The 20,851-nt window shown below is 37.9% G+C and overlaps 1 protein-coding gene across 1 annotated transcript; it reads right to left on the bottom strand.

Moving 5' to 3' along the window:
• Positions 1 to 5,066: 5,066 nt before the first annotated feature.
• Positions 5,067 to 7,781, bottom strand: LOC104350174 (parvalbumin, thymic). The gene is made up of 4 exons (XM_009955930.2): positions 7,721 to 7,781; positions 6,788 to 6,920; positions 6,411 to 6,520; positions 5,067 to 5,092 (listed from the first exon to the last, which is right to left on the bottom strand). The coding sequence occupies exons 1-4, from the start codon at positions 7,779 to 7,781 to the stop codon at positions 5,067 to 5,069; spliced, it is 330 nt and encodes a 109-aa protein (XP_009954232.1).
• Between the last annotated feature and the right edge of the window lie 13,070 nt (positions 7,782 to 20,851).

Raw genomic sequence — 20,851 nt, 5'->3', positions numbered from 1 at the left:
ATACATGGTGTATCATTGCAGATGTAATTAATATTTGAGCAATGCCATTACATTTAAAATAAAGCCTAACATTTGGTCAGTATAACATAGAGTTTCTGTCTTTTCTTTCAAATGTTATATATATGAAAATACAGACAAAACATCGTCTTGTGTATCTTAGTTTCCCTTGATTATTTCTTCAAGAGAAGAATGCTTAAGAGAAGTGCTAACTGTATTATTCTGAACCCATGCTGTGTGGTAAATTGAACACTGTGAAAGCAAAGTTTTCTGGACTATATAAGACCAACTGAGCAAGTTACTTTTAAAGGCATTTTATTCTGAACTATATAAACTAAATGATCTAGTCATTCCATTTGGGAATCTAGCTTTGCCTTTGTTTCACATTCCTAGGAAATAATTGAGAGGATGGCCTGGGATTGCGTCGGAATTACTGAACATTCAAGAAATAATCCTTGTGAGAAGACCACGTTGAGATTACAAAGCATCTGTCGGTAAAAGTTGAGTATTTCTGTGGCAAACCAGAGCTTGCCTGTAGATGGCACCAAAGACAGTCAAGTCTAGCCGTGAAATCTCTCTGGGACTGCTTGGGGTGAGAGAAAACGAAGGAACTGGGAATGAGAAGAGGTTAAGATGTGGGCGTTCATAAGCAAGGAAGAGAAGAGGAAGGAACAGGTGTTTGAAAGAAAAAAGGTCTAGTCTACCAAATCACTCGGAAGACTTGAATATAAACAGACTAAATTGAAGACTCAGAAATAATTCCAAAGGACTCTCCTTTAAGGATAATTAGGAAGAACAGGTTATTTTGTCTGTCTAACCAAACCAGGTTTTACGGTGTTTATTTTTGTGTTGGCTAAGTATTGCAGTCTGGTAGGGACGTCATTACAAATATAAGATCAATTTGTTCTGGAAGCCTGAGACTTAGAGCAGAAAGTTAGTATCCAGGAAATACCAGCTGATTAATATCTAGTTGTGATGAAACTGATGTGATTCTCTTTGAGTCAAGTATTTGCATATTCTGCTTTGACCTAAGTTCCCCTTTGAACCTAGGGTCAATAATCTCTTTGTAACTGCAGGGGAAGGCGTTGTCTAGGGGTGCCTTCTTTTCATATTGTAACCGATGTGGTGATCTGATTTTCTCCTCTGTCAGTTGATATAGAAGAACTCTGATTTTCCTGTTGTCCTGAGTGTAGGCCATGCTGATAAGCAAATCAAAAGTTACAGAGCAGCCGCATCCCAACTGCTAGATGGTGTGCTCTATAGGCCTCCAGTACAGAAGGTGTACCAGAAAGTCCCTGCCAATGCAATGGTATCTTTCTGTGCTTGTAAGCAAAAGTAATATGAAAATTAAGTTTCATAAAACGTGAGCTCTTTAAATTAGTTCACCGTTCACAGCATCCACTTATTAAAATGCTTTAAAATGCATGAACAATTAAGCATGAAAGTGTTAGGTACATGTCTGTTCAAGGATTTAATCAAGATGTATCTATTTCAGTAACCCATTCCAGGAAATGAACCCAGCCTTGGCCCTCTCTGCCCACACTGTTTGTGTGAAGAGCTCCAGGCACTTCATGATGCTGCATCAAAGATTTTCCACATGGGCTGGCTGCTAACTCAAAGAAGAAACTTTACCAGTCTATGTGTGCAATGAATGTTCTGACACCCCCTTGCCCTTTCTGTGCTCTTGTACTTGTTAGAAGATGACTGTGAGGTTTTGAACAGTTGGAGATCTGAAATTGGATCTGAAGTTTACAAATGGATCTAGATTGGGATTTCCAAAGGAACATGAGTATAGGAGGCTTCCACTAAATACCAGGAGATTTTATCTTATGCATGATTTTGCTCCTTTATCAGGATAACCCAAAATTTCAGTTTAAGAGAGATGATGGATTCAGTGGCTAGGGCATGAGGGTGGGTTTGGGATATTGGATTCAACACTCTGGCCCTCTATATCCTTTTTCTAAGAGCTTGCATAGGACAATCAATTTCTTCGTGTTTACTTTCCACTTAAAGAGGTCATAGCACGTGTTTATTTCACAAGAAGCATTGGGAAGATTAGAGATTAAACTGCTCATGCAGGGTAATGAGGGGACTGAGGTGTGTCTGAGAACTCACAGTCTTTGGGCTCAGTGGAACTCAGATCTGCTGCTCACATTTTGGATTGTTCTTTAATTGTCTTAAATAAAGGTAAAACATATAAACAACATTTCCTTTATCCTGGAAATTATCAAGCAGTATTGTAGTGTGTGTTATACTGAGTAGGATGGTCTCACTCTAAACCTGAGAACAGGTTATCAGTGTGATAATACAGGGTGTTGCTAGATCCTTTCTCATTTGGTGTAGCACAAAAAATTTCTAACAGAATTTTGGTTTTTAACCATGTACTCAGCAGTGGTTTATTTGTGTACTTCATTCATAAAAGCTTGATGAAGAGGATTTAATCCTTTCTTATTAGATTGCCCAGAGAGATTGTAGAACCTCCATCCTTGAAGATGCTCAAACTCAGCTTAGAGCAGTGTGCCCTAAGATGGCCTTCTGAGGAAGCGATTGGACCGGAGACCTCCAGAGATCCTTTCCAGCGTGGATTACTCTGTGATTCTATACCTTAGTGTGGTAACATTGTGTTATCACTGTTTGTCTCTTTACTACTTCAGATGGCGTCCACATAGACATCCTGCAATCAAAGGTTTTCTCTAGCACGATCACATTGTCAAGTTCAGAGAACACTCCATGCTGTTCCCTGAAAAAATTGAAGACTGCCACTGGCTGAGCTTAAATTCGTTGAAATGAACCTTCCAAGAAAACATTACATTTTTGGAATTTGCTTCCTTTAGGTAGAAGATATTCTTTTCTAGTTTGGTTAGCTCTAAAAATGTGGATCCTAGTGTCAACAGAAGACTTAATAGGGATTAGGTGTTGTTTTTGCTGAACAGTGTATGGGCTTTTTTTGAAATTTGGGACTTTTTGGATTTTTATTGTAATTCCTTCTCATGAAATGGCTGGATGGTTTTAATAACTCATCTTCTTCCACGAGTCACCATTTAAGAAGAACAGATTTTCTCATAAACAAAGTTCTCTAAGTTTTGTGTAAAGTTGCAACGTACTTAAGAATTGCCTGATTCTCAGCAGTACTTAATTCCCCCTTGTGGCGACAGAAGGTGGTGATGTGCAGTTGTTTGACATCACTGAAATACAGGATAGCCACTATGTAGTCTCGCATTTCTTGCATTCCACATGAGACTTTCAGATGTGCAAGGAATGCAGTATCAGGTCTGTCACTTATGGTGTTGTGTGAGCCATCTGCTTGTGAACTAGTGACATGATATTTTAGTGATTAGCAGTGTGAAGAGCTAATGTATACATTGCATTTTTATATTGCTGTGGATCGGGATTGCTTTGGGTTTTTTTCTTCAGCAGATATGAAAATGAATAAGGTAAAAGGAACAAACAGAGTCTCATCATTATGCAAAATATTTCAGTGCTGCAATTAACAGCAGTTATAATTTAAGCCCAGATTTAACATCAAAGGCAGTGAGGATAGAATTAGGATTTATATTCATTATAATTCTGCCAAGGCTTCAGCGAGTCTGATTGCTAGAATTCCTCTTTTGCATTAGCCTTCTTAAATCTGCTGAACAGTTCTCTTACATGCCTGGGTATGAGTGAGCTGTACTGGCTTCACATAATCATCTTGCAATTCATGGAAATGCCAACATTGAATGTTACATAAAAGTTCCAGAAGGCTTTGTTTCTGCTCTTCTTTGAAACAGCTGCCAAATTGTGTTATAATTATCATCTAGTTTCAGCAGGGAGTATTAAAATGACAGTCTACTTGTGAGCTGGAACCACGTCATGGTAGATGGGAAAGGAGACCACTAAATGTTGGTGGGGAAATTTCCAACCCGCTCAGCTAGAAATGCACAAGATCTACTCAGTCTGTTGAGCTCTGCATTTAACCATGAACATTATTTACTTTGTCCATTAATGAAGACAATGCTATAACTAGTGCTAAATCTTGTAAGATACTTATCAAAGACATTCTTAGTAATTTTCAAACTTCAGAAAATTGCTAATATTATGGATTATATAGATGATTATTCATATAATAAATGAAATAATTGAGTCATGGCCATTATTTAGCAATGTAACAGAGCTTTAAGGTAATCAAACAGCAAGACTGGCTGTTGTTTCATCTGTAGGAAACATAGAAATTCACAAATGTGGCAAAGTATTACTGTTTTGTACATATTAAGAGATAAAAAGCAACATGTTCCTGATTCACAGAGAAACCTCTATGCTCATGGCCCATGTTGTCAGGGGACTGTGACTTGTGACAGTGTCAGAGTTGGGATTAGACCCTTCTCCTCTATCTCACAGCTGCCTTAGTTTTCATGAAAGATAAATCTTCTTAAGGGAGAGTTACATTTTAGACCATAAACACTTTCCAACGATACATGCTGTAGCCTAGTACTTTATTTTGTAAAATTACCCACAAACTTATTCCATGCTTTGAGCTATGTGTTGACTCCTCTTAGATTTTTTTCTCATATTCTCAGGGTTGGGACTTAGTATAAATTAGTTTTATCTATCTTGTTAGCATTGTTTTTCCTCAAGGATCAGAGAATTAAGAAATAAAACTCAATGAAATCAGTATAATTAAGCCTTAAAAAATGTCATATTGTTGAAGATCATAAAAACTGTCTGGCAAGTCGGCATGGTCAAGTATGAGGATGGAAAACCTAAACAGAATTTAAAAAGCAGCTTTTTCCCTCCAGGTTGTTTTTTTAAAAAAAAAAAATTTCTCCCCACTTCCAGTCACAATTTCAACATTATGAGTGGCTGAAAATCACAAAGTGCCTTCTTTACAATGGAAATGGAACAATACCACGTGACCCAAACGTCTGCACATGGCAAGATTTCTCAGCAATCCGGTGTGTGAACTTGATGTATGGGGAATTGTTAATGCCTGAAACAATATAAAAATGTACAAACACATGCTGAGTGCGAAGTGCTTGTTGGACGAGGTAATTGGAAGAGTCAGTCCAAGGTTGCCTTTGGTCTAATGATGTTTATGCCTTCACCAGAGATTGGAATTCTGTCAAGGAAGAAAATGAGAAAGGCAGGGAATAAAACAAGATGAAAGTGGTTTTGAACATCTTTAGAAAAGATAGATAAAAATGACTTAAATTCCTAGCTATGGAGGGCTCCCAAAGTTATTATAACACTGCACAAGCTACTGCTAAACTGAGATTCTGGGGGCGTAACAGATTTTTCACTTCTTAAAAAGAGTAAGTGCAGAGAGGAGGAGTGCGTCTGTAAATTCGTATTTGTGGGAAACCCTGAGTTAAAAGTAAACTGTCTTAACCCATTACAAGCTCTGATAATAGCCAAGAAAGCAGAGAGTGAATTAGGTCCAGCCTGTAGCTTTCAATATGAGGGATTTCTTGGTTTTGTTGTTCCAACAAAAAAGTATCGTAGTGATGTAATTTCAGAATGGGAGATTCAATGGTTAAGGGCTAAGATCTGCATAATATAATGCCCTATTTGGGGCTCATAAACAGAAGCTGCAAAAGCTGCTGCTAAAGCAAATTCCTCCAACAGTGTATCTCTCTCTCCTCCCAAACTCTGGCTAAGATTAGCATGTGTGTCTGTTAGAGTTATTGCCACCTGTCCTAGTTCAGCTGAGACAGCCCTGTTTTCAGTGACTTCATCTCTAATATATGATGCATAATGTCCTATTTTTCTTTGCTGCAATTTCTAAAAGAATGATTCTAAAATAAAAATCCTGGCCAGTTCACATCATCCCTGTGAGGTTTTCTTTAGGAATTTGATTTCGTTTCTCATAGGACTGTGCAGTGAAATTTGCACTTATCAGATAATTCTCCAGCACAAAATTCTGTGCTGCATTGCAGCAGTCCTAGCCTTGAAAAACAATACTAGTCTTATTTTACGTTACTGAATTAACCACTCAGTAATATTGGCCAGTGTTTGATAGTGGTAGATGAAGAAATAAGTTTATGTAGGTGGAAGTGTGTTTAAAAATGAGTGTGTCATATGGCCAGAAATACAGAGCATCCACTGCTGAAATGGAAATTCAAAGAATGAATACCTATTCATTCAAGATGTTTTAGAAATCTGGCACACTGTGGATCGGACACACGGCAGAATTAACCCCAAAGCTGTTGTTATTGATTGAAAGAACAGGCTCTACATTGGGGCTAAATATGCTGTTGCTGCAACAGAGAGCAAATGGGAATAAGGCTATGAAAATAAAGGAGTATTAGCTTGTATAAAAATTGTGGCATAAAGTACCAGGACAAAATACTTGGATGTATTCTTCATGTCGCAGTTTAAAGCAGCTCTAAATACGTGCATTTTAAAACACAGTTTTTATGAAGTTTCCAGAGTCTTACCTTCCACTCCAATTTTGCCGTCCCCATCAGTGTCACCTGCAGCCAGAAAAGCCTTGGTCTCTGCGGAGGTGAGGACTCTGGCACTTGAAGAGAAATTCTTCAGAAATAGCCTGAAATATATCAGGGTAAAGTACTGTGCTTGAGATTTATTCTCTGAAATGTCCTTGGCATATTGGTATTTCTTGTTTTCTTAAACACATGCTAAAAAACCCGTAAGGTAATGCCTGCTCTTAGCACCTGAGGAAATCCACACAGATTCAAGATAAAACAAGGAATTGTGTTTTATTTTTAAAATAACAGCAAGTTTCTTCTAGGTCACCAAGCAAGTTCAAAGGTTTACATTGTTTAAAGAAATAGAGCAGCTGAACAGTACTTACTGAAGCTCTTCTTCTTCAATGAAACCACTCTTGTCCTGATCTAGGATTCCAAAAACTTTCTTTATCTGATCAGGAGTTTTGCTGGATAAACCAACAGTGGAGAAGAAAGACTTGTAGTTGAAGGAGTCATCAGCTGGAAGAAACAGAAGGTTTTAAAATATTTTCCCTTGAGGTTGCTACCACTGCATGTACTGAGCATATGCATGTCTTTTCTTAAGCATCAGCCTGCTTGTCTTTTCTTCCCCGGTGTGGCGAAAAAGAAGGTACAGTGGATAATTTCTCATTTTAACCACTATGTGCCTGTGGTCATGTATCCTTTCAGCCAGTCTGTGTTCTGCTACTATGCACATTTGATAAATCAGGATTTATGCAGTGTGTCACGTGCAATTAATAATAAATATTTAGAGGGTGCTACTGTGGCTTACAGACCAACTTCTATAATTCTTACTACATTTTCACTTAGTCCTCACTTTGGTGAAGAATTTGGTAGAAAAGTAAATAATCCACAGTCAAACTAGCTCTTTCAGCATTTGAAAAATTGGGTTGATCTTGCTGAGGAACTCTGAAGAGAACCGAGACTGGTCATTGCTTCACAAATGACACTTTGATTCTGCAAGCTGAGGCATTTTTGACATTTTGAAAGAAAAGGCTAACTATTTAAATATAAGTCTTTAACAGGTTTAAAAATTGACACAGTTTAGAGTTATGCCAGCCCTAACTGGAACTGTGGCCCTTTAATTGCTGCTCTGTGTTTTGGGGAATGTTACCCACCAAATAACCACTTGTGAGAATTTCTGGATTCAAGGGGCTATACTGTAATGTAGCTAGAAAGAGATCTCAAGGGGAAGGAATCTAAGGGGAAAATGATAGGCATGTCATCTTAAGACATAAAAATGATATGCATCTTCTGGCTGCAGAGAGACCATTCCTTACCCTGGCAGCTGGAGAGAGCAGATTCAATATCTTTAGCAGAAAGGATGTCAGTGATGGCCATTGTTGAACTGTAAAATAAATTAAATGTGAGCTACTTAGTCATTAAAATGACTTCTCCACCTCTTTCATGGCACTATTTGAAGTTGCTGCTGTGACAGTATATGATAGGGGAGACATTATTCATCTAATTGTAAGCGGAGCATACTGTAACAGATGTCTGCAGCAGGTGCTTCCACTTAAAGCTGGGTAATGAGGGAGGAATTCTGCATGCGGGAGTGTGGGGCTTCTGATGCCTGTACTGCACTGGGAGAGCAAATCAAAGGTGTCTAGCACTACAAAACTTCATGACTTCTGTGTGGGTTTTCCTGGAGGTGGATTATTACTCAATTAAAATCAGCATATATTTACAGAATACATAAAAGAAAAGGCTCAGTGTGTCCTCTAGAACTGTACCTGGAATAAATGGAATTTAAAAAATCTTGTGCTATTATTAATAAATGCAGTGATCTTTTCTGAGAACGAAAATAATAATGTAGAATAATAATAATTTTACTAATTTCAAGGAAACCTATATTTGGAGAGTAAGTTCCTCTGTTTAGTTGCAACAATAAATATAACTACACTGTGAATTTGGCTTGCTGGGCTGCTGCGTCATTAAAAGTCTACATTTCATGATTGATTTATAAAAAAGTTTTCTTAAGTATGTTATGGTTGGTTTTTTTAATTACACGTAGGTGATAATAAACCAGATTTTTATCCAGATTTTGGCTTTTCAGTATAGTGATAGTCTTACAACAGAGGTATTGAGACTTAATACTTGTTCCTACTATCTTCTGATACAGCAGCATTTGACAAAAGATACTCTTTGTCCTATTCAGCCATCAACAGCTGCAATAGTTTGCCAATGTAATATATTGCTTAAGAAAATGTCACAAGGCCTGAATTTCTAGCAATTTTTTTAGTGTGACTGTAGCATCAATGCATTTAGTCTGATAAACTGCACACACCAACGCAGACTGGTTACAATTTAAAATTTGCGGCATTACTGTAAAGTAGCATCATGTTAATGAAGGAAGAGGAACTAAGGCATAAAAAAGTTATTCTTGAAAGCCAGAAGAGATCAGAAATATCTTTTCAACTTCAACATTATTCTTCCTGTCTAAGCATGGAAAGCAGCATTCATGAGAGGGAAACCAATGCTAGTAACCATTTGTAGTCTGTGTGCTGGTTTGAGATCTACACACAGGTTTAAACTTTGCCTAAAATATGAAATGGCTGCCTCTGTACCTGTTGGATTGCAGCAGTGGAGATTGTCAGTCATTTCAGTCCCTTTCAGAATATCTCAGAAGGTGTAAGGAGACAATGGGACAAATTCACACTGATGGCAATGGGTGCTTCTCCAGCTTAGGCAGATGTGTTACTTTTGTTTGGCTAGCAGTTATTTTGTCCCAGTGGCTTCTTCTCTTGTGCAAAGTACTTCCTCCACTCAGCACTAGGCAAGATGATTTGGAGCTCTGCCATTCACCTAATTCTCACTGCTGACAGGATTAAAAATGGGCAAGATTTGAAGGAAAAGCTAAAAATTGCAGCATTTTTTACAAGGGGCATCATTCCTGTCTTTTTCCACCCTGTAATCCGAATGCCGATTCTATTCTATGTTAGCTTGTCAAAATACGACATACTGCAAGCTGATATAAGAACAGATATTTTCATTGCATAGGCGCTTTCCATTTAGGGAGCATTTTGCTTTTGTGTTTCTTTGTCTGAAAGCAGAGGATCTAATCAGCTTACCTTTGTGGTCTTCTTGACTGGATAAGGAAGCAATCTGGTTGGGAGGAACGTACTTGCTGTGTGTCTCCAGCAGAGCTGAGCTTGCATATATATACTTTAAGTTGTATACCATATACAGATTTTAGATTTCAGCGTCACGAAGGGGGAATGGTGTCAAATGAACTTGCCTAACTAATCATCTTGCACTATTTTTATCTCAAGAGAATACATATGATATTTGCAAACGAAACAAGATAAGTGGCCAGATAGGTGAAAAGGACAGAATCAAATTTCTTCTGGTTTAAGCAGAAAATACCAACTTCTCCGTATGCTGTAGGTCAGGAACCCCCCCCACTATCTGATCTGCGGAGTCAGGTAAAATGGAGCGCTACTAACTTCTGAAAAGATGTCTTTAATGAATGTTTAAATGTGATAACTTGTTATCTTATCTGCAGACACTACATGTGATAGAGTTTCATCATTAGAGTGCTAAACAAAAAAAACATTTAAAATATCCCATTAAAATATTGTTTGTGTAGCAAATCATTTAGGGATGTCTCCCAGAGTGTCTGGTCTGTTGTTGCTTTGAAAAAAAAAACAACCACACAGTGAATTTGTTGCTACAGGAGGTAAAATAATATTATGTCAACCCATCGGAACGGTTGGTTGGGGGAGGGTATTTCGTCTGGTGTGTTTCCAGAGAAAATCTTGCAATTCTGCTAGGTTCTGACATCCTGTTTAGTCGCGTGTGTATGAAGAAAAGGGGTTGTGATCTACCCAGCTGTCTCTGAGACAAAAGCCCCTGAGCCCTACATGAAAGATCTTTGCTTTCAGAGTAGAGAGAAAAATTTCGATAGCAGCATCACTGCATGGAACAATATGTGAAGAGTGTCTTTGCCATTTTGTAGCCTATCTTCTGATCACTTTTAGATCATTTAGATTATTTTTTTAGTCAATTTTTTTTGGCCAATGCTGTTTCCAAGTGTTTCTTTGTGCTAGTAACCTTTTTTCTTTTTTTTGAATAGCATAGAAGCAATATAATCATCTCAATTTTCTTTCATGAACATCGTAGCCTAACTGGGTGAGGAGCCTGTCAGCTTGGATCTCACTTATGGCTTGAAGCAGCAGAACAGTGAAAGGCAAGTCATATGGATGACAGCACAAGATAGCATTATGGGCAGGGGTAAGGGATAGCAAGGGATGACAGTGCAATTGGCATCACAGTTTGAGGCGGTGGCACAGTAAGAGGTGACAGTGCAGAGACTGTCTTAATGTCAGAAAGAGTATCAAGGAATCTTTTTTTCCAAAGCATTTCCCTCTAAGATGGAAGGCAAACCTAGCCAAGCACTGAAGCCAACCACTGATAAATCATAGTCTGAGGCAGAAAAAGTGGCATATGGTGTACCTACGAGACCTTAGTGCATCCAACATTGACAGCAGCTGATCAAAAAGCAACAAAAGACTATTGCAAAAGATACTCTGTGTGGAGGGAGTGTTATTTCACTTACTGCGTATAAACATCAGAAAAAATATTGCTACAAGGCTTTTTTTCTTTTTACAAATTCTGCATGTCTGTCCTCCATGAAGAAGTTTCAGACACAGATTCTTCTTGTGAGGGCAAGAACTGTTGGTTAAGAATGGTTGTGGAAGATTTCAGCTTTCCCAGTTTTCTGAATGGGTTGTTGACCAGCTGACGCTGAAAAATTTCAAGAAGAATTTGATGGATAGATATTTAATACTGGCTCTTGTTGCTGCTGGTGACATCTGGTAGAAGGGATACAAATACCACTTTCCCCCCACAAACTCTTCTAAGAAATGACTAATATTCTACACGGGAAAAAAATTCCTGTCCCTTGTGCACACACCACCCTTTTCTCCCCCTCCAATTCGGAAAATTGCCTACATAGTGCCAACAACTGATGTGAAGTAAGTAGGGCGTCCAACATAAAAACTGATGGCATGATATGACCTAATGAAGCTAAGTTAAGAGGAAGGCCAAATTCTGCTAAAACTCTTGGACTGCAGGAGTCTACATGGGAATTTGGTCTCTGGTGTCTATTTCAGAGAATGCATTTGATTTTAGATGCAATGGCTTCTCATTTTGCCCAGAGCTAATTCCACATATGTTAACCCCTCGCCCCCACTCTTCCCTTTAAAAATAGCATTGATTGCTGTTATTTCCCTTAATGCCTGTGGACTGATGCCATTAGTTTGAACTTTTGTATGTGAATCACATAAGGATGCAGTCTTTAAAAGTGTGCTTTGTTTTCTAAGAGACTTCAACAACATGATTCCTTTTGTTCTCTGAAATTTTAAGGATAAAGCATGAACGTTGAATGATTTATGGCTCTAGCTGCATTCAGACTCCAGCAAATTTTGAAGTCACTGTTGCAGTGAGACTGGAGGCACTAGAGTACCAGAACACATGCACTGCCTGGCAGAATGAAATGCACAAGGATCATGTAACTCTATTTACAACCAGCCTCCAACAACCATTTTATTTTCAAGCCCTACATTAGAGACTGCAAAAACATCTGTCTGGTCATTTTTGCTTTTTTAAATGAAATCCTGTTAGTTGCTTTCCAGCTGCTATCCAACTTGGCAGGGAGAGGAACTGGGGAAGTATTAATAAGTATGGAGAAGATATCCTTTTCAGATTGTCAGGTTACCACTAAAAGCAGTTTTAAACCCTGGGACTTGAGTATTTCACTTTGCTTAAGTCTCATTGCCTTCTAGAGGACTCTGTAATGGAATGCTTCTCTCTTCTTGTTTTATTCTTCCCATTTTCAATCTTAACTCTTCTAACACCTGAAGTTACCTCCCCAGGTTGAAAAGCTATATTTTAGGTCATCATAAGTTCTGTGATTGTTCTATAGTATATTCTTGTCATTATTCCTTGAGTGCTGATGTGAATCGCGTGTGCAACAGGATAACAAAAATGCACTAAACAGTTGTGAATGCCTACTTTAATTTAAATAAGTGTGATTTGCTGCCCTTTTATATGCCTGAGATTGTTTTCCCGGAATGCTTATGCCAGGGATATCCATAGTCACCCGTCAAGGAATAGAAATCACCTTATATAATGTGTTTAACCTATTGTTAAATGACGTGTGAATAGTGAAAGTGGAATATTCATTCAGCTTGTAATTTGCTTTGGGAACATATGAGATGAAAGAAATTGTATTAATGTAATTTTGTGTAATTGTATCAATGCATCATGCTCCTGTCATTTGAGGAACTCTTGGAGTGATTTGGAAATATTTGTGAGTGGTTTTAGGTTTATATTACTTAATCCAATATCTGGAGACACCTTGTAACTACCTCACAACAAAATGCTGAAAAAGAAAAATGCTGAAACAGTTTCTGTGGGGTGAGCAAGCTGTACATGGGAAATATACCAAATAACTTCTGTTTTATTTTTTGCAAACTTAAGTGAATCACAAAAATTAAGTAATTTATTTGTCACCAGCTATCATTCTAGTGTCAAGAGGTTTCAATCTTTCAGGTAGATTTTCAGAGAGTCTAAGAATTTACAGTGTAACTTTTCAACTTAAAGTGCCCTTTAAAGTGCTAATGTACGAAATTTCTTTAGTCATATTTTTCTTAGATGTGTAAAGCCAATTTTTAAGCCATTTGGATTGTTTACATAAATCAGAAAATTTCTGGTTCTGCATATCTGAAATTTGCAAGAGAGCGCTTCAATTCTCATTCCAACATTTGAAAGGAATATGGTCTAGATGTAAAATCTATGTGATTTCTCAAGCTGTAGCTTGAGATTTTTGTTTCTGAATTAAAACTTTCCAGTTCACTTCCATTTCTGTTTCTTTCTGAAAATGTTCACGCATTGATGCAGTAAGGGAAAGGCTTTTTTTTTTAAGAAAGAAATTGACATAGAATGATTTCTGCAATAACATTCAGATAAATCTGTTAAATCTGATGCAATCATTCATAAATGGACAATATACTTGAACCTCCAGATGACTGTATCCATAGTTTAAAAATTACATGCAGCAAGTGTCAGAAAACCTGTAGAAGAAATAATTTTCCTGCTTTAATTCTGAAGGAAAAAGCTTACTATTTTGGAAGTATCCTAATAAAATTGCCAATAAAAAGGTACCTGTGGCATAATAATGTTTTTTGAGTAGAAACCAAAAACAATTCTGTCAAGGCAATCCTTTTTAGCTAAGTTGGAAGTGAAGATATATGCTGAAAACAGAAGTTCTTGACCTACTGTTGATATTCTGTTCTTGAGCTATATTCTTCAACTCTGATCTGATAACATCCCCAAAGAGGGTCCTTGTTACCGGAATTGTAACATCAGTCTGTGTGTTTACACTGCGTAGCCCAGTGCAGTCCTGCTCCATTACTGTGGTTTATCAGCACTATAAGTAGTCATCAGTTGCAGCATGCTTTCAAATATAGATATGTTTGAAACGAACTCAGATGTTTTTGAGCCTGTCTGTATGTTCCTGTATAGTCCTTATCAGACTGTGTAAACAGTGTAGCCCCCTGTAAATAGAAATAACTCTTTGCAGTTATCTAATTGCAGGAGCATGAAATAAGAATTGGGTCGTTATTCATGCATATACTAGTCGAGTACTGATATTGCTGAATAAAGCAGTGCTTTTGATTTTTCTGGCAGAGTTGCTCATCAAGGATCTATATATGTGAAGGATATATCGGTTTCAAAAACCCCAAATGCTGACTGACATAAAATTGACTCCTAGAGGTGTTTTTCCTGTGCACAAAGCCCCTACCCAGTCTGATTTATAGGTGCCCAGTGAGGTGTGACTTAACTCCCTGCTCCTCCATTTGCTGAGATCAGGAAATGGTCAAAACTTGTCACAGCTCCAGTCCAGCCCATGTGCTTGGGCTTCTTTTCTATGGAAACTGGAGCGTGATAAGGGGCTGGTGTGTGTTTGGGTATTGCCCAAATGTGGAGTTCGTGTCTCCAGGGTGCACACCCAGACTCAGGAACTCAGAAGCATTCCTTCATCCCTCGTTAGACATTGCCAACAACACTGACAATAATTAGAATGAGGACTATAGAAAAGTCAGCTGAATTAATATGGAAATTGGTACTAGAGACATAATGGCATCGGATATGAAAACATTAAGTCTTTACAAACAAGAATTCATTGAGCATTTGAGAGCTAAGCCTAGTTTAATCAAATGGTGCATCAATAAAGTGATTCCACTGTTCAAATATTTAAAGGATCAGTGGGATGAAAAGACAGAAGGGGGCATTGTTCTTCCTTTACAGTGCTGCATTTGTGCTGTAGCTCCTGAGTAATACCACTGTCCAGATAGTCCAGTGATTTCAAGCTTTATTGTGTAGCATAGAACAACACAGACAGAAAATGTGAGTTCTTATTATTCATTTATGGACAAACTGCATTATATTCACTATGGATCCTATTTGCAAATTGCTGCAGTCAGGTATAAACTAAATCACTTCAAATGTGTTGCTCTGAATGAAAAAAAAAAAAAATCATTGAATTGTAGTGATAAATTCACATTAACAGTCTTTCCCTGAATTGTGATGGCCTCCATCTGAGCTGAATTATTGCACTGATTGCACTTTACTAAAAGCATATATTTAAAAAGGAATTTTTATTAAGCTGGAAACTTCAGGAGGGAAATGCTATGTGAATCTCTAGGGCAGGAGGCCTGTCTCCTCCTTAACAGAAATTCAAGCCTGGCTGTGACTGGTTAGCTGTTACAGCAGAAAATGTCCTTGAACTCTTCAGAAATCGACCATGAGCTCCTGCTCACACAAAATGAGGCCTGCCAGCAGTATGTGGGGAAATGCTTGACTGCATCTATTACTCTCTGAGACAACTCGCCGAGTGGCATTATGATCCACAGACAACAAATAGGTGAACAAAACTCTTGAGATTCTTGGATAAATCTTACAATTTTTCAAGGATTTGACTCATTATTTTTTAGCTTTTGTGTTTGGATATGCTGTATAGCAACCTCCAGATTTGAAAATCCAGAAGGTGAGAGCAGACGGTATCTTGCTGATTCCTGAATTCTCCACATTGGCTTGTCCTTTTCTGAGTAGAGATGGATAGAAGCAGGTGTTAATAAAAATACATGCTTAAGTGCTTTGCTGAGTTCAAAATGTAAGACCATTTTGAAAATGTATTGTAGGTCTTACACAATGCTGAGCTGGGCTGTACAAGCTGTAGTTCTGGGCAAAATTTGGCACTTACAGTTTTTGCTGGAATGTTAATTACTTCTGTGCACAATGTAATGTTGATTATCGTATGAAATGTGAAGCCTTTACTAAGCAGTGCTCCAAAGCTGTTATCTCAGAATACCATGGTAAGGTAATTTCAGAATACCAAATCCCAGCCATTTCCTGAAAGTTACAGCTATATAAAACTTTATTTAACAGCAATGTTGAAAAATGTATGCTAATCAGTGCAGAAGATCTTCCCCATCGCCTAACCTTATAATTGATGGTGTCATCAACAGCAGAGACAGTAATTTAAATTATGAATGCTTCTGGTTATGAATGATGGAATTTTTTGGCATAGGAATGAAAGTGTATGCATTATTAGAACTAGTAGAAGAATTCAAGTCATGCTTTGGAGAAAAGTACAAAGTTGGATATGGTTTAATGTTTGTGAACATTTGGGTAACCAAGTATGGTTTTCTATTAAATATGTAGGTATTACAAAACAGATAAAGAAGCATCCATTGAGTAATGTCTGAAAGCTGATCTAAGCCCTGCTGAAGTTGGTATATAAGTCCACCACACTTAAATTAAAAATACTGTAAGCAGTTATGTCGGTGCCTTTATGAATGCAGGCAGCTGAAATGATCACCTTAATCTTTGTCAATCTGTTCCATTTGATGGAGCTAGTCTAGGGAGCTTTCTGATGAGTAGTGACTCTGATGGCTCTGAGGAAGAGTGACTTCCTACATAGGGGTGATATGCTGATCTGGGGCATTTGCCTGAACATCTTCTATAAACACCTTTATTTGCAGAATACACTTCTATTAAGACTCCCAGGTATATGGACAGCATTTAGTTGTATTATTAACAAAACAAATCAAAACATGGGAACTCATCTTCTGCTGATATGGCCAGCAGGTCGCCTTCCAAAAGGAGGATTTCCTTTGAGTGAGTGGAATTGGATTTCACCCAGTTTTAAAACTAGAAGAATAAAAAACACGATCTGATAATCAGTGTATCTTGGTGTCCTAATTCTGCCAGTTCTTCAGCAATCCTGTAGAGTTTTCCAAGGAAAACTGTGTAAACAACAACAATGGCAAAAATAGCAGGACAGCTCTCCGAGAAACAAAACCAATCAGTAAAATGGAAGATAAAAGTGCAATCTTTAGAGGTTAAAATACTGTAACTCCCTTTCCACAATTGCTTTTATGCTGTTCTGTTGAGGGAAACATCCATAAACCTCCTGGACACTGCACCTTGGAGTGTCCCTTGTGTAGGAGTATTGCCTGGGAGGTGGGAATTGACAGTGCTGGCTCTGGGATGAAGCCATGGCACTTTGGCTTCTGTTATCTCAGCTTCTCCAGTAAGCCCAGTTAGAGGCCATGGCAGCTTGCAGAGACTGCAGCTGGCTTTGGGCAGCACAGAAGCCATCATTACACAGCCTAACTCAGCTGTGCAGCGTGCCTCTAGGAAGAAAAATAGCCTGAAATTCAGCTTTCTCAGAAGAGCAGAATCTGTTTTGAGATACTATCTCATTACATATAACTGAGGAGAGTTTGAGTTTTTTCTTGTTTATATAAAATAATCTGGGTAAGCCCCATTGAAACAGAGCAGCAATTTGTTTCCCTGAAGTGATCTTACAGCGTGTACTTCAGAGTGCAAGCAGTGGACTGTAGGACAGTTGCTACAACAATTTTACCGCCCTGCTCTAAGCAGTAGGAGTAAGACTAAATAGCCTAACCTACTTGCTTGTAATGACATGGGCTTGATGTAAGAAATTCAGAGCTGAGCTAATATAGTTACTAAACTAACTGTCTGTGTCCAGGGAATGCTGAACACATGCAGAGCAGATGGAAGAGATTAAAAAAGCATAGAATTATAGATGAGAAATGCTCACAATTAAAGCGACAATCATGAGATTTCTATGTATGTCTCTTTCCTGATTATTTTGAAAGGCGTTAGGGTGAAAAAGGCTTAACATACAAAAAATATTGTTAACTCCACTTAGAATCAAATTAATTTGACTCAAACTATGCTTTTCAAAATTATCTTTGTTTCCCTGCACTTTTGCCTAGCAAAAGCAAATCAGTATATTTAACTCCACCGCTTAATTTAGGACCATTTTAAGTTGTCTGATGAATTTGATAATTCAGCTTGTCCTCTACTGTTTCAGCTACTAAGGAAATTCCAGTTAGGATCTGCTGGATCAGATATCCTGTGTCTCAGCTGACCCAAAATCCCCATGATGGCTTTAGCACCATTCTTAAGAGAACCACGCAGACTTAGTGACTAACAGACTTGTTTACCTGATCATGGCAGAGGATTTAATTTAAAATATAATGGCATCAATATTAGAAACCTTAGAATTAAAGGATGGTGTATGTCTTGAAGATTCTTATTTTTTTGGCTGCTATTTAGTGCAATTCATTAATAACAGTGAATTAGGTAGAAAATAAAAAAAGCTAATGGATCCCTCTTGGTGGGAAATTCTCTCCACCAAAATTGTAAGTGAAAAGTAGAAATCTTTCTAGGACCCTTAAACAGTCTTTTCAAAACTCTAGTCTCTAAGGATCTTGTATCCCACTGTGCTTATACTGAGCAAAGCTGAATAACACTGTAATAAGAACTATCTAGCTTGTGCTGCAGCTCGCAAGACTAATGGTGTGGTCTCGGTGCAAAAGCAACAGTACAAAATTGAAAAAGACCATAAATGTTACTCCAGCCCCAGGGTTTTCTAAAAGGGCAGGCTCTCAGCGAGCTAAACAGACCTAGTTTGTGTTAAGCCTGTTTTTATGCATCCCTGACAGGGTGTAAAATTACAGACTGGTCAATGCAGATAAAGCTGACACATACTTTCAGGCATAGCGAGAGTTTAGGGCTATATTTAACAAAAACATTGAGTTCTGTGTTTGGATAATACACTCTGCCTCCATACCCAAAAGAATCACTGGAATCCAAATTCTTTCTAGCTTCTCCTGTTGTTTACATCCCACATACTGGTTTCAAATTTTATCAGATTGCTCTTGTTTGGGGAAAGAAGTATGGTTTTAAGATAAATACATGGAAGATATTTTCTTTAAATGCATCCAGTTTTTAACTGTCAAGGACTTAGTCTTTTCTCCATAGCGTTGGCAAAAATGCAGCATCGTATTTCCTTTCTTTTCATGCAGGTGAAAAAATGCAGTCTTGACAAGCTAGGGAGAAGGGACATGTCTTCTGATGATGCCTAGAGCACATGTTTGCAACAGACCTAACAGTGTGTTTTCTGCAAAATGTGGACAAAACACATATTTTTGCCTTTATCTCATAGTTGATAACACTAGACTACTAGAGTTAGGTTTGTGAAAGAGCTGCGTACTGAATGCTGAGTTTCAAAAATCTGTCTGTAAATATCATAGTAGAAGCTGCTGGTACAGTGGAAAACCTGGGCAAAGTGACTCTTCTCAACACTGCGGTTTAGGCCCATTCTCCAAACAAATGTAATGCCCTGCCTGTATTGTGTTGACTTTTATATACATGCAATTAATGTTCTAAAGTCAATTTCTTTGAATCATATGTGACACGAATCTTTCCCTGGTGGTACCAGCTATTTCTGTTCTGAGGAATGCTGAGCACTTTCCAGATCTTTCTGAGATAGTTTGCATCATCTGACATTTCTGCAGGCAACGTTTGCTCAGTGGTGAATTGGATTGTAAATTCTACAGCTGTGAAGTTACAGGAAACAGGAGTCTTGGCAAAATTCTAAATAGAGCTCTGGTAAGGAGTGAGTGGGAATTTAATGAATACAGATTGTGGAATCAATCTCTTAATTTGTTTTGATTAGGGTAAAGTGCCTATAGGGTTTTTTTGTGTTGCATTAGTAAGTGTGACAACACTCAAATTTCTTATGTGCTCCTATTGATACTATTTTTCTTTGGTTTTCATTCTTATAAAACTTTTGAGTTTCTCAGCGTCGGTATTGTGACACCTTAGTATTTGTATTTAAATCCTCTCAGCTGAACAACTTACAAAGAAATGATCTTTTGAAGTCAGTAGCACTTGGAAGAGATTTTCCCTGTGCACGGAAAAACAGACTCTGTACGTGTGTGGTAGTTATGTCAGAATTTTCTTTATGATTTTTTTTTGTATTTATAGCTTTATAAGAAGAGGCTGCTCAGAGAGTTGCACTTTATAGCAACTGATAGTAATCAGGTGGTTTTGTCCTGCGTTAAGGAATCCCTCTGACCAGAAATCGTTTTTCTGGGCAAATGAATCTAGTTAAAATCTCAGTGCGTCTCGCCCTGGTTATCCCCATAGTCTGTCTGAGACCTACAATATCCCTATGTCCTACCTCTTTAGTCTTGCTGGTTCATATAGCACAGTGACAATCACTTTGGCTGAGGAGAGCTGGACATAGCTCTTTCAGAGGCTGCTGCTGTCGCTTCTGTATTGGCCAGAGAACAGAGGAGATTGCAGAATGAAATTAACTTTCCCTTACAGGAACAAATGCAGTACACAGCCTACACAGTGTTCCTGGGTCCACGACAAGGAAATTCCATGGCTTTTTACAGGGACTGGAGTAAGATTCAGTCTTGCAAGCAGAGCAATCATTTATAAATTATAGGGACAAACATACGATATTTGTAAATGCCTACTATACAGAGTCTTCCTGTTTCCATTCAAGTCAATGGCAAAATTCCCATTGACTTCAGTGCCAAAGGAATCTGGACTGCAATAAGACAAATGTTTCCTATTAAATTTATGATATAATTAGCATTGGGAAGCTGCTTAATGAGGTGGATCTGATAGCTACAGAAGCTGTGGATCATTAGTATGAATTGAATCTTTCTTTGTTTCTCTACTACTTTAATTTAAAATTAAATAGTGTCCTTGTTTTTACCAAGCTCTATAAATTTTTCATCCTGTACCTCATCATTATTTAAGCCATCATAGTATTATTATTAGTAAAACCTACTTTGTGGACTCCGTCAAAACAAATGGAAGTTTCTGTTAAGGTAATGTAGTTATTTTCAGTCATATTCTTCAGAATATTAGCTTTATTCTTAAATTTACTTTCCAGTCAAAAGAGAAACGTTTCAACATATGGTTGAAGAAAGATGGTAATTTTCAGTATAAGGAAGAAACAGACACTCCTGAGACAACAATGGTTGCAGGATCCCCAGGAATGGTGGCAA

The sequence above is a fragment of the Leptosomus discolor genome, chromosome 14, assembly GCF_034619465.1.
Source record: "Leptosomus discolor isolate bLepDis1 chromosome 14, bLepDis1.hap2, whole genome shotgun sequence".
NCBI lineage: Eukaryota > Metazoa > Chordata > Aves > Leptosomiformes > Leptosomidae > Leptosomus > Leptosomus discolor.
The sequence above is the reverse complement of the archived record's forward strand: the minus strand, read 5'-3'. Positions and strand labels throughout refer to the sequence as shown.